Source organism: Gorilla gorilla, chromosome 9, assembly GCF_029281585.2.
Source record: "Gorilla gorilla gorilla isolate KB3781 chromosome 9, NHGRI_mGorGor1-v2.1_pri, whole genome shotgun sequence".
NCBI lineage: Eukaryota > Metazoa > Chordata > Mammalia > Primates > Hominidae > Gorilla > Gorilla gorilla.
Genome location: NC_073233.2, coordinates 32871444 through 32886931, shown reverse-complemented (window position 1 = coordinate 32886931; position 15488 = coordinate 32871444). Strand labels below are relative to the sequence as shown.

Below are 15488 nucleotides of genomic sequence, written 5' to 3'. Positions count from 1 at the left end.
GCTAACGTAAGTCCACACAAAATAAAAGCTTGCTCTCCTTCCCCCACCCACCATGATAACACCTACAACTCAACCATGTCTGACACCTTGAATGGAAAATTTCAGTCCCCAAATTTTCAGTCAAGATATTCAGTGCTGCTTATCTTGGTTTAGAATAGAAAGTCTGACAGGATCTTAATTATAGTGTGACAGAAGTGGGAGTAATATAATGCCATACAACACTGAAGAAAAGAGTTTACTAATGCCTTTTAGAACACTCCTTGTACCAAAGGTTAGAGAATAATTATCTCACACAAAAAGAGCCTAATTTACTCTATTGGTATATAAATCAATAGAAACAGCAAATCTATTCCCTTCATTCCTCTTTGTTCATTTTCAGCTTTGTAATGGTGGAGTGGGGAAGTCTGTATCATATGCTAACATTTTGTTAATATGTTCTCCACGGGACCAACTTGAAAAGTACCTGTTGAAGAATCATTTCCCATATTTTAAAATTTATCTTAAAAGTGTTTTTTTTTTTTCCAATTCATTGTAACTCTAAACCACAACCTTTCTTCTGAGCCCCGGATGTTACTGATACAACAGAATACGGGGAAATGCCGAAAAGGAGGATGGATGTTTCCGGTGGGCCGAAGTTTGTTCAGGAAGATGCTACCTTGCAGGATGGTAGTGAGTTTGCAAAACTCTGAAATAAACCCAAGACTAGACGAAATGGGTTTTTGCAGTAGGTGTTGCTTTGTTTTCATGCTATTTATCTTTTGGCATTCATGAAGAACAAGGGGACTTTGAGATATCAAATCAAGCAACTTGGTTATTGAATAGGATTTAATTCTAGGACAATAAAGCTATTTTGTTTTTAAGCATAATTGTTATACTTATACATACATATACATATTATATTTGTTAAAGAAAATTCAGGGAAATTAATTTTTATGATCTCATGAAGCATATAATCTTAGCATTAACTGTCATGTTCAGTATTCAGTAGCAAGGCCATGGTTAAAAAATGGACCAAAAGAGAAGAAAGTGTTGAGCTTTGAAAGAAAAGGGAGAGATATTTTTCATATTTTGAATTTTACCATACAAAGTCAAAGCTGATAATATACTGGTGATATATTAAATAGAACATGCTGTTAAGATTATTTAATGCTAGGGTGACTCTTGTCCTTGCTGAATAACAATGTGCTGTTCCTATTTCCAAATCTCAAGTCACTTCAACTTTAACAGAAGCATCACCATTTTGATATATGTTTGACTTTTGTCAAATCCGATTTCACTACCATCTCCATATCTTAAGTGGATGCTAAATAAAATTTATAAATATTTGTTCCTCCAGAGAGTAATAATAGAGTAGAAAGTATGTTATGTTTTGTCACGTACTCAGGAGAGTAGAGGAGGTTGCTTAGAGCAGGACTTATGTGGTATAATTGTTTTATTTAGACATCTTTAAGTATATTAGGTTCCCTCATGTGCAAAAAGAGCTATGCATCTCCCAGGATGGTAGTGAAGGTTATAGCAAATGAAACAAGGTATTTGGAAGGACTTTGTAAATTATAAATTATAGCTATTATAATGATTTGAATGAATATATCAAGAGGGCATTCTAGACTAACAAATACTATGCAAATGTAAATCACACAAAGCTATCAAATTTTTGAATTACATGGTATATACTGGAAAGAGGAATTTTACATAAACATTCTTAGAAATTAAGATAGTTTGCAAATAAAAGTATTAAAATGACCTTCTATAATAGTGTTCTCTTCCTACCAAAAAAAAAATCCAAAAAACAGAAATAGCAAATAAATTAAATTGTAGTATCATCAACCATTTGATTTTTTATAGTCAGCATTATCATTAAACTTTTGCCCACTCAGAAGATAAGCCAAATATTTTTAATAGGTCTCTTAATAGCCTACCTTACTTGACTATTATTCATTGTAAATAATCCATAGAAGAAAACGCACAAACCAACAATTGCTGCAGGAATCAACATTCCAGTATACCATCCCAGCCAAGCAAAGTATAGTCCAATCTTCTCACCAAAGTATAGCCTGCATGAGAAAGCAAATCCTTAGACTGAGTTAAGGCAACATAAGCAATATTACAAATATTGGTGCCACACCTAGTCAGAATTTCAGATGGTAACTTGAGGCTACACTCAGTTCCTCCTCAGCTCCATCTAAAGTATCTAATACTCCTGCTTGTTAATTAATCCAATGATGGTAATGTTGTTTATTTTTAAACATTTTCAATATGGGGCAATTCTGTCACATGTATTTAGGTATATGCCATACTTCTTAACATTCTCATAAACCTGGCTTTTCTCCATCTTCCTACTAGCATCCCTTTTCATTTTTCACATCACAGAGCTGCTCTAAACCATATAGCTTTCATGAAAATTAAGAAAAGGTCTCCCCTCTGGGTGGGTGCTGAGAGCAGGTTAGTTAGATTTCCCTCTCCATCTGCACCCTTCACCAGACACCCTTATGCTAGACACAATGTGCACCATTATGTCACATCTTCCTCAACAAAGCTCAACTCTGCAGTTTCCAAAGCACATGACACTTACCCTGGTTAATGCTTTCCCTAAACTTACAAAAATGTATGGCAATTACCAGTCATTCTTCCATTCCTTTTCCTCCCTATACGACTGTAAGCTGCTAAAAGGTAGAGCTGTGTGTTGCTTCACTAGTACCCATCACAGGAAGTATTGAAGGATGCTAAGAGAGTTAATGCATTTAATTCCCCTCTAGTTGATGAATATCATTTAAATTGAAATGGCAGAGAAATAAGGCAGCTCGAATAACTACTCAGTTGCGCTTTCTTCACCTAACCTACTGCCGGTATTAAAGGCCTGGTTAAAAATGATAATTTCCTGACTTCTTTACCACTGTTTGGTCTCCATCTTCTAAAGATGGTTACTTAACACACACAGTTTTGTTCCTGCAATAAAGATTGGCACTTTAAAGTTCGTTTGGGCATATTGCACTGAGCAGTGATTCTTGCTAAGAAGAAGATTCTCTTGTCATATTTCCTTAACAAGCCTTCTCTTCTCTGAAAACTATTCTCTTTCTGCTTCATTCTCTGTGTTGTGCCAATTAAATCTTTTGCATATTCTACTGGGTGCAGACCTGGAATATAATCATCTGTCAAGCATCACTTCTCCAGTTTTTTCATTTTATTTATCTCTCTCTCTTAGGAAACCCAGATCAATAGAACATTCATTTCTTATACAATAATAATATTCTACTGTGAGATGGAAACTTATTATATTAATAGGTATTGAAAAAAAAAACATTTGTTTGTTTGAACAAGTGTTCCTCTGTGGGGTGGAGCAAAGTTTTTAGCACATGTTACTAACACAGTAGAGGACCTTTATAATTTTGGTGACAGAGGGTTGCACAGACAAATCAGCTGATATAGACAGTATTATCTATATCAGTATGATATAGATAATGATATTTTAAATTACACATTGTTGAAGGTTAAGAGAAGCAACAATATTATTTGGCGAAGTATAGTCACCTAAGTAAAAGTAGATTTCAGATCCGTGTCAGGAGAAGAAGGAGCTGGTGCCATGTAAAAGAGGCTAATGAAAAATGTCCTTGCCTTAGAGCACTGGTACTCACAATCTTCTATGATTCCTGTGTTTCAAACAGAGCAAGGAGGAAGAGGGAGGAAGAGGGGGCTGCTACTGGGTAACTCCCCATCACACATCAACCACAGCTCTATTTTTATCTGTTTTTTTTTTAATATTTGTGCCCTGTGTCATGTTTCATTCAATGATATAATTCTGCTGCTGAAATAATTTCTATCATACAATGAAACAATGTGAAAATCTATGCTTTTAGAATTGTTTCCTTCAGTGACATTGTTTTTAAATACAAATGCCTCCAATACCTATTGTGTAATTTTTTTAATTGCCATACAAGAATTTTGCTAAGCAAGTTTTATAGCTGATGATTTTGAATATGTGCTCTTTTTAGTTTCAAATATTTTTCATGGAAAAACAGATTGCAACTAAAATAGGCCTTAGCTACAAAATGTTTAAATTTATTTTTAAAATGGGAAAAACCACAGACACATGTCCAGAAATGGTTATTTATATACAAAAGGAATTGTCTGTATCTGACTTTCCATCCACTACTAGGGAACTACTTTATTCAGCATGAGACAATACAGGCTGTGCCTATGGGTCTCCATTATCCATAACCAAAGAGTATAAGGAAATTCAACTCTGAACACCCTCTTTCTCTCACTACAGATAGGAAGCAACACAATAAGAGATGCATGTCCTCAAAAGTGTGTGGTTTTAAGAACAACTTACTCAAAATAAGTAGTCACAAATTTTAAGACAATCTTTCTTCTGGTTGTAGAAAAATGGGCCTTGTAGAAAATGCTATGCATAAATAGTTTAATATCCATGTTTGCCTCATTACCATCTAAATTTTGGTAACACAAGTTAAGTTCCTAAGGGGTAAAAACATGTTCAAATGCCATCTAAACTCTTTCATAAACTTTCTCTTCGGTGAGTATTTCATCACAGACTCCTTCCCTTAGCCACTTAAAGATAAAAATATAATTTTTTAAGAAAAAAAATCCTCCTATGTCAACAGCCAAAGAAGTGGTAATAGTAGGTGAATAAACCTATTTACTGAAAATAAAGGCTGCTTGCTGGAATTACCTGAAGAAGCAAGAGTAATGTCTTCTATAGATGAGAACTTATACTTTCTGTTTATTTTTTGACAACAAAAATTGTATATATTTATTGCATGCATGATGTTTTGAAACATGCATATAGTTTTGAATGACTAAATGAAGTTAATTAACATATGCATTACCTCACATATTTATTCTTATTATATAGTAAGAACATTTAAAATGTACTCAGCAATTTTCAAGCATAAAATACATTATTATGAACTATAGTCACCATGTGGTACAATAGATCTCTTGAACTTATTCCTCCTATTTAAATCAATTTTTGTATCCTTTGAGCAACTTCTCCCCAACCTCTGCCTCCTCCCCACCCCCAGCCTTTGGTAACTACTATTCTACCCTCTGCTTCTATGAGTTCAACCTTTTTAGATTCTACCCATACAGGAGATTATGTAGTATTTGTATTACTGTGGCTTACAGGTAAAGAAAATATGGTGTATATATATATGTGTATATATATATATGTGTATATATATGGTGTATATATATATATGTGTATATATATGGTGTATATATATGTGTATATATATGGTGTATATATATATGTGTGTATATATGGTGTATATATATATGTGTATATATATGGTGTATATATATGTGTATATATATGGTGTATATATATATGTGTATATATATGGTGTATATATATGTGTATATATATGGTGTATATATATATGTGTATATATATGCTGTATATATATGTGTATATATATGGTGTATATATATGTGTATATATATGCTGTATATATATGTGTATATATATGGTGTGTATATATATATATATATATACACAATGAAATACTACTTAACCTTAAAAAAGGAGAAGATCCTGTCATTTGCAACAACATGGATACAACTGGAGGACATTATCTTAAGTGAAATAAGCTAAGTAAATGTAACTATTGACACTAAAATGTGTGCTCGCAAATCCTAACTTCATTTTAATTCCTAACAGATATAGCTTTGTGAACCAGCACATTTCACTGTGTTCATAATATCTAAAATAATTCTCCCATCTGCATAAAATAAAATCTGATCATTTCTTGTGATCATCAGACTAAGAAATAAAACATCTTGGTTCTGAATATACCAAAACACTTAATGTTTGAAATTAAAAGCGTATGTTTATTGCTACACTATTCACAATAGCAAAGACTTGGACCCAATCCAAAGGTCCACCAATGATAGACTGGATTAAGAAAATGTGGCACATATACACCATGGAATACTATGCAGCCATAAAAAAGGATGAGTTCATGTCCTTTGTAGCGACACGGATGAAGCTGGAAACCATCATTCTGAGCAAACTATCCCAAGGACAGAAAACCAAACACCACATGTTCTCACTCATAGGTGGTAATTGAACAATGAGAAGACTTGGACCCAGCGTGGTGAACATCACACACCGGGGCCTGTCGTGGTGTGGGGGGAGGGAGGAGGGATAGCATCAGGAGATATACCTAATGTAAATAACGAGTTAACAGGTGTAGCACACCAATATGGCACATGTATACATATGTAACAAACCTGCACATTGTGCACATGTACCCTAGAACTTAAAGTATAATAATAAAAAAAAGAAATTAAAAGCGTTTGGTGGTGGATGTTTACCCTCTGTGTCTCCAGATCCACATTCTACTTTTTTCCTTTCATTATAGGCACTAGGGGGTCTACCTCTATGGACTCTATAAGCTGTGTTCTCTCCCATTTTCTTCTGGATTCCTAATGGGTTTGTTGAACCACTGAATGTGCCAGCAGGAGATCAGAGGGCAATATAAAACAGATGGGGTTTATTACCCTTGCTTCCTCTTTCTTGGGCCATGGTTTGGCCGTGGCTGCTTTCTTCCTAAGGTCATAGCTTGTTTCAGATGACCCATCCTTTTTATGGTATAGATTTTGACAGGTTCTGCCAAATGCTTTCTCCCCCTGCCCCTTCAAGACCTAGGTTTGATAGCAACTTCCAGCTGTGCTGGTCCCTGGGAGCTTCCTCATCTGTCACTGTCTCCCTTGACCCTGGCTTATGCTTCTGAATATTGTTCTTTTAGTAAATTCTCTACAAGTACCCCTTTCAGTGTCCATCCGTTTTACGCTGGGGGCTCTGACTGATTCAGCTGTGATTTATTCTTGATGTTTATACTTCATAAACAGCTTAAAATATTAACATATATATTAATATAAATGGTCGTTTTCTTTCATTCTATAAATATTTATAGTTAACTACAGACTTAAGTCCTTGTTAATACAGATTTCATGATTTCCAAAAATAAAAAACAAGTTATCCTCCATCAAAATAAATGATATAAATCATGAATACAACAATATTTCAAGACTAGTTCAAGTTGAAGGCAGTTACTAAAATATGCATCCTGAAGTAGAGTAGATCTTTGTTGAACAATAAATATATACAAACATGTGAAACATGTGTTAGTCATTTTTCTCTTTGCTCTTAGATCCTACTTTCTGGCTTTTTTTCTTTCTTTCTTTTTTTTGGTTTGGACATTTTAGTCAGGTTTTACTCTAAATTACTTCTGGTTAAGTCGAGCCAGGAGGTACTAGACCATTCAAAGGTAGAAGGAAGAGATAAGCCAGGACCATTTTCCCTCTCTATGCCCTCTCCTTGGCTCCATCCTCCCCCTCACTTTCACCTCTCTGCTGGAAGCCCTAGCAATGGTACATAAGTATTGGGCTCTGGTAATATGTTTTTATTCCAATTTCTCTCCACCCTTAAGGGGTGTTAGTAATTTTTTGCTGTTGCTCATCCCTTAGACACCTTGCAAAGCCGGTTTGATTTCTCAGCTCTCCCATCCCCTGTATAACCAATTACCTACAGTGAAATTCTTTTACTGAAAAATCTTATAGTGGTTGCTTTTTTGTAGACTGCAACCTCACTGGTGAGCACAATAAATAATTCCAAGTCTAAGACAATGACACAAAACAGCATACTTTGCTTTTCATTATTGTTCCATTTGCAGTACCTGATTAAATCCAGAGGCTGATGCTTATACCACATTCCCCAGCGTGCCCAGCGCTCATATAATAGATGTCTGTTATTCTGAGGTCCATGGGTTTTAATGGGCTGGCTACTTTTGTAGGCTCCCTGCAACAGATAAAGTAAGATACATTTGGATCTATTTTTTAGTGAAATTTTAACTGAGTAAGAACTGTATTTTCCCTTGCAGAATAATTTAACAACTTATTGAAAGCTTCAAAAATGATAAACTTAAGCCCATCGCTGGAATGATGTGATGGATGCCTTTACATATCTTTCATTAAAAATAGTCTGAGAGTTATTAAAAATCTTTTATTAAATTACTTAAAAATACAATGGAACCCATTTAGCTTAAAGTAAAGTAGACTCTAGGCTTCACTGTTTGGAATTTAAGGTCTTTTAATAAACACAATATCTTCACCATCATTGAGAGAAATTGTGATAATCTTTAGTTCAGAATTTCAGGGCATTATTTTGTATAAGAAGTGATGCAGTTCCAGGAAAGGTTTCTTCCATTTTTATAAGCTAAGGAAGAGAGTAAGTGTTCATTCAAAAAATATAAGAGGCCTCAGCCACCAGTGCTAGTCAGATTTTCCTCTCTCTTTTTTTATTATAATTTATGTTCTGGGATACATGTGCAGAACGTGCAAGTTTGTTACATAGGTATACATGTGCCATGGTAGTTTGCTGCACCCTGCAACCTGTCATCTGCATTAGGTATTTCTCCTAATGCTAATCCCTCCCCTACCTCCCCACCCGCGAACTGGCCCCACTGTGTGATGTTCTCCTCCCTGTGTCCACGTATTCTCATTGTTCAACTCCCAGTTATGAGTGAAAACGTGGGGTGTTTCGTTTTCCGTTCGTGTGTTAGTTTGCTGAGAATGATGGTTTCCAGCTTCATCCATGTCCCTGCAAAGAACACGAACTCATCTTTTTTATGGCTGCATAGTATTCCATGGTGTATATGTGTCACATTTTCTTTATCCAGTCTATCATTGATGGGCATTTGGATTGGTTCCAAGTCTTTGCTATTGTGAATATTGCTGCAATAAACATACGTGTGCATGCGCCTTCATAGTAGAATGATTTATAATCCTTTGGGTATATACCCAGTAATAGGATTGCTGGGTCAAATGGTATTTCTGGTTCTAGATCCTTGAAGGATCGCTACTCTGTCTTCCACAATGGTTGAACTAATTTACACTCCCACCAACAATGTAAAAGCGTTCCTATTTCTCCACATCCTCTCCAGCCTCTGTTGTTTCCTGACTTTTTAATGATAGCCATTCTAACCGGCATGAGATGGTATCTCATTGTGGTTTTGATTTGCATTTCTCTAACGACCAGTGGTGATGAGCTTTTTTTCATATCTTTGTTGGCCCCATAAATGTCTTCTTTTGAGAAGTGTCTGTTCATATCTTTGCCCACTTTTTGATGGGTTTTTTTTTTCTTGTAAATTTGTTTAAGTTCCTTGCAGATTCTGGATATTAGCCCAGATCAATAGATTGCAAAATTTTTCTCTCATTCTGTAGGTTTCCTGTTCACTCTGATGATAGTTTCTTTTGCTGTGAAGAAGCTCTTTAGTTTAATTAGATCCCATTTGTCAATTTTGGCTTTTGTTGCCACGCTTCATCAATACCTAGTTTATTGAGAGTTTTTAGCATGATGGGGTGTTGAATTTTATCGAAGGACTTTTCTGCATCTATTGAGATAGTCATGTGGTTTTTGTCATTGGTTCTGTTTATATGATGGATTATGTTTATGGATTTGCATATGTTGAACCAGCCAAGGCTGGTTCATTCATCCCAGGAATGAAGCTGGCTAGTCAGATTTTTAACATGGTAGTATCTTTAAAATTTATTTCAGATAAGATATTCCAAAAATTGAAGGATTTTTTTTTCAATTCTGTATATCCTCTTTCAAAAATCTGTCATATGGGTTGCCATTTTGGAAGTGCAGATTATATGATATGCCTTATAGAGCAGAGTGTTCCCTAAAGGCTGAACTTCTCCACTTTTATTATCTAAAAAGAGGACAATATATGTGGTGACTATATATTTTCTGAACCAAAATGTGAGATACAAGACGTGACAAAGTCTTTCTCCTCACTCCAATGTATGGCTCTATCTTTATGAAAGTTTGACAAAAATTTAAAGCAAGTGGAGTTATGTCTCAGTTTTCTCACCTAGATGACAGAAGTAATAATAATAATACCCAGTATAGAGGGGTTTTACGAGAGTCAACTTAGATAATACCTATAAAGTTCCTGGCACATGGAAAGTATGCAATTAATGTGAGTTAGGTATTTTATGCATTTGATATATTGTGGCTCTTGAAAAGTGCAAAGCTCATCAGAATATTCCTTGACAACCAGGATGGTGAGCTCCCAGAAGGAAAGAAGACACCTTGAGTCATGGCTCACAGGTGCCTCAAGGTTGCCATGAGAGACATGTGGATGCCACTCCTGGCTCCCTAATGAAATAGATACATTTATTAGGGAAGAAAGGAGGTACCATTTAAGTGCAGGCCCAAAATTGTCTTCCCAAACTAGCTCAAGATGTTTAAAGCCCAAAGATTAAAAGGCTTTTTGGGTTTCAGATGCTAAACTTTAGAATATTTAGGGTATCTTTTTTTTAACTCTTCTCTATAATCTCAATCAGCTACATCATTCTGGCCTGATAGTGACATGCAGTGGGCTGCAAGAGAAAACGGACCGAAGTGATTATTCTTGCTCACTCATGTATTTTCACGCCTTTCTGAAGTATTATGTACACTCAGTGGTCCCTGCCAACCCCATGACTGGCCTCCTCTGACCTACACACATTTCCTCTTTTTCCACTATTCATAATTGATAGGATTGTAAATTCTATCAATATCTTGGACAAACTCGTGTGTGTGTGTGTGTGTGTGTGTGTGTGTGTGTATTTCTCTTGTTCCCTTTATTTTTCCTTTTCACACCAAACTCCACAAGACATTTCTTCTTCTTCCCTCTAGCCACTGTCCTTTTTGTAAGTAAAAAACAAACCTCGACCACTAGTAAAAATAAGAGATTGGCACTTGTCTCTTGCACTAAGGAAAAAGAAAAAGGAAGCCTAGAATTGTGAACTATCCTTAATCAAATTACAGTCAAAGCCATTGACTCCACTTTCCTCCTAATAAGCCTTATTTTTCTTACCTCAAGTAGTAGCATTTAAAATCAACAGAAAATTCCTGAGCCCATTTTATTGACCTTCTAATTTACTTTCTTGTATTTCAGCAACATTGTTTTGTGTTCTTTTCATGGATTTATTGCATATATTAATATTTCATCCAAATTACAAGCACATGTGGGAAGATGATACTTGTAACTTATTTATAATAAGTCCCAAATTTCACATAAAAAACTTGTCAAATGAACTTTCAGAACTCAGCCTAATTATGTAGAGAAAATTACCTAGACAGAGAAAAAATTAAACCTTCCTTTGCTACAGAGGTTCTCCTTGGGCCTTAAGTTTGACATTCTGAACACTTTACCATTTATTATGTGCTATCTGATACAGTGTTTAATTTCTCTGAGCTTTGTTTCTTCAGCTGTAAAATAAGAATAATAAGATTTACCCCTCCAGGGTTATGTTCAGAATAACGGGAAAATACATGCACAAGGCCTGGCACATTAAATACACAAACACATTTCCTGTTATTATTTCTATTCTTACTATAAGTATGTATACCATAATGAATATAAACATTGGAGATTGGCTTCCAGTGCTCAAAACTGCGCCTTTGATATCTAACCTTTCTGTACCTCAATTACCTATATACAAAACAGAGTTAATGTTACTGTATATCTCAAAGGGTTGTTGCAAGGATTAAATGAGACAACCCATATAAAACATTTACATCACTGCCAATAGCAAGTACTAAATACATTTTATCTACTATTGGTCGTACCAGACTGCAAATTCCTCAGCCTTGTACTATATACTGTGAGTCCGCAGTCATAAATTTATAAATAGAAGTGTGATAGTCTTTGAAAGTTCAGAAGTGAAACCTGTAAAGACCCCACTCTTACCTTAAAATGTGAAATTGCCTTAAAGAAAGAGGTCAGGGAATAAAAGTTGGCTCAAATATCATTTACAGTGGACAAGGCCCACTGCAGCTTAGAGCAGGCATTTCTATTTAAAACATGTAGGGAGGTAACAATCTGACAAATAATTGAGGAGGTAATTGGCTATAGGTTTTTGTGGTGGACTTTAGATTTTCAAGTATCCCAAAGTAGTAGGCACAAACCAGGAATCTTCTCTATTTGGAATGGTGCTGATCTCAAGTTGGATCAAGCTTGGAGCTCTGTACTGGAGCAGAAGGCAGCAGCTACAGTGTCCAGGAGTGTTCTCGCTAAGGCTGGGATTCCCAGTATGGGGCAAATTGAAGACAGGCTTTGAGGCAGAGGAGCCAGTGCACAGCCACAAAATTACAATGGGGAGACAGAAGGCCCTTGGCTACTTGCAGACTGAATCCTCCTGGGAGTGGACAGCTAGATTCAAATGCAAACAACAGGACCAAGCATTGAGCATGAAAACCTTGTTTATAAAGCGGAAACTGTATTTCAAAATTACCTCATGTGGTGGAAACGCTGCTATGTATGAGCCATTGTTTATAAGTTTACGGATACCTGCAAAGAGAAGAAAAGGACAGTTCTTGAGTTAGTTTCAATGAAACATTTCCTCTGAAGCAACAGAAATATACGGGGAACAATGAATCAATTAAAAAGTTTAAGATAACCCAAATGACTTCCATAGCCACATCACCTATGAGGACAGTGAGATTGTGAAAGAAACCTGATACTGCATCTAGTTATGTCCTTATGATATTAGCAAATGAAGATTTGCAAGTTGCCACATGGTTTTACTTTACCATATCATAAAATATTGGGCATTTAACCCATTTAGTTAGGATCATGTGACCCAGAAGCAACTTTTTGTTTTTCTCCAAATAACAAAGTTGGTCAAGAAAGAAGACAAATTCTATATCCCACCCAGTCCCCGTCCCCTACCAAAAAAAAAAAAAAAATCTCAAGAGGATATTGGTATCGAGAAATACTTAACTGTATAATACCAAACCAAAAAGACATAAATAGCAATATGAGACACTTATTAAAATCTCCTCCCTCTCAATGAGGGTAGAGCAAAATGGACACTCTCATATACTCCTGGTAAGAACAGATACTGAGTGAGCAACTGTTGTTGCAATATTATTTATATTAGTAAAGAATTAGAAATAATTACATATCCAAAACTGATAAATCATTTAATTTTTATAGTACAATCAATTATAATAGGTAGGTAGTAAATAATAGTGATTTGATGACTTTTATTATGGAATATTGTACAGCTATTTATAATAATGTTTTCGAAGAGTAATTAAGGGCTTGAGAAAATATTCATAATGGTAATTTTTTAAAAACCTGAAAATTATAAACACTAAGACATCTAATTTATATGTACGTCTAATTTATATGTACACACACATAAATTTATATACACATATATATAAACTTAAAAATGTATAAGTGAGAATTGCAGTTAGGAATAATTTTAATTCTTCTGTATTTACTACAAAGGGAATGATACCCTTATAATTATTTATAATGTCATAATTATTTCAAAAGACTACAAAACAATATAGTACTAACATTTAGACACATTTTCAATTTATATTCTGGATTTCATTATTTTCAGTTCCTTTTTTTTTTTTTTTTTTTTTGAGACAGAGTCTTACTCTGCCACCCAGGCTGGAGTGCAGTGGCATGATCTCAGCTCACTGCAACCTTCACCTCCCGGGTTCAAGTGATTCTCTTGCCTCTGCCTCTCTAGTAGCTGGAATTACAGTCACCCACCATTGTGCCTGGCTAATTTTTGTATTTTTAGTAAAGACAGGTTTCACCATGTTGGCCAGTCTGGTCTTGAACTCCTGACCTCAGGTGATCGAGCCACCTCGGCCTCCCAAAGTGCTGGGATTACAGGCTTGAGCCACCGCACCCAGCCTATTTTTAGTTCTTTAAAAATTACTTACTAAATGTATTTCTTTATTTTTGGTGAAGTTTAGGTATGTGAGTTAACTGTTTTGAATGCTCAGTAATAAATAAATTATTAATCAGAAGAACAACAGTCTGAAGGTTTTTCTTTAAAAAGTGGCTGTCGGCCGGGCACGGTGGCTCACACCTGTAATCCCAGCACTTCGGGAGGCTGAGGCAGGCGGATCACCAGGTCAGGAGATTGAGACTGTCCTCGCTAACACGGTGAAACCCCGTCTCTACTAAAAAATACAAAAAATTAGCCGGGCATGGTGGAGGGTGCCTGTAGTCCCAGCCACTCGGGAGGCTGAGGCAGGAGAATGGTGTGAACCCGGAAGGCGGAGCTTGCAGTGAATCGAGATCGTGCCACTGCACTCCAGCCTGGGCAACAGAGCAAGACTCCATCTCAAAAAAAAAAAAAAAAAAAAAAAGTAGCTGTCTTGAAACATAGTGTATTTTACCTATATAGCACTCAATTTTAATAAAATCAGTAAAGATTGGTACAAGTTTTTGCTGGCTGTCAACTTTTTATTTTCAAGGCTTTTTTAGGATATGACTAACATTTGATCCCTTCAAGCATTTTGTTTGTCACCCCTATAATTAAAAGTATATCTTGTTTGTTACCTATTGCTTTCTGCTCAGCTCTATGTAAATTTTGCAATTTTATTTACTTTTTCTAGGTGAAACATTCTCAAGTTTATTTTGTATTACACATGTTGTAGCATACTGCTAAACATTTAAACAACAACGAAACTTAGAAAATTAAAATTAGCTATTATTTCACCTTCCAGAGGTAACCTCTAAAAAGTTTCTTACATATTCTTCTAGAGTTTTTGTCTTTTTATGTATGTGGGTTTAAGAAATGAAATTACATGAGATATATAGTTTGTGGATATCTTTTGGAGCTGATAAATAACGAACTCATAACCAATTTACAATCTCCCTGAGTATAGGGCTTATGTCATGTACTTTGTAAAACAGATGCTTGAAATTTTTATGTTAAAATAAGAGTAAATAAATGAAACATAACTTTTAATGAATGTACTACATGGACACAGCCTAACTTATTTTTCAGTCCCTAAGCATGGACATGTAAGGTATTTCCAGGTAATTCTATTACAAACAAGCCCATGATGAGCAAATTTCTGCATATTTTGTCATTCAAAAGTCTGATTATTTGAGAGGGATAAATTTCAAGAAATAATATTTCTGTTTCAAAGTGTTTGCACATTTCACATTTTGATGTCTATGACCAAATACCCTCAGAAAAGTTTTTTTGTTTTATTAAAAGGCTGAAAAATGAAATGCTTATAGAGTGTGTGTTCAATATGTTATACACATCTATTTAATGAATTAAAGCAAAGCTACAGCTGTTAAAAAAACAATAATTCTGGGTATAAATAGTAACAGCAAGTTCTACTCTGTTATTAATTAATGTTCTTACCCACTTTTGATATTCCATTTTCATATTTGGTGCGTTCCAGCATGTGATAGACTATTCTGCTTCGAGTAGCATTGCTGAAGAAGGTGTCTTTATTATTTATTATGAAGCTGTTAAGATGAGGGGATTGGTTTAATATTCAAAGCAGAACACAGAATCCAGCAATAGTTACAAGTTCCATTAAAGCTAATGCATATGAAGCATAGTAGATCAGAAGGGAAATCATCCTCTTTAAAAAAAATTGACAGAGAAAAAGAATTCATAAATAATACAAGGCATTATCA

At 35.2% G+C, this 15488-nt stretch overlaps 1 protein-coding gene across 6 annotated transcripts in view; it reads right to left on the bottom strand.

Moving 5' to 3' along the window:
- ANO3 (anoctamin 3) overlaps positions 1–15488 on the bottom strand; it is a 472830-nt gene that overhangs the window by 112083 nt on the left and 345259 nt on the right. For all 6 annotated transcript variants that reach the window (XM_063711053.1, XM_063711054.1, XM_031016410.3 and 3 more), the window contains 4 exons: positions 15208–15314; positions 12307–12362; positions 7698–7819; positions 1920–2054 (listed from right to left, as the gene is read on the bottom strand). In XM_063711053.1, coding sequence (XP_063567123.1) covers positions 1920–2054; positions 7698–7819; positions 12307–12362; positions 15208–15314 — 420 coding nt within the window. The remainder of the gene's footprint in view (positions 1–1919; positions 2055–7697; positions 7820–12306; positions 12363–15207; positions 15315–15488) is intronic.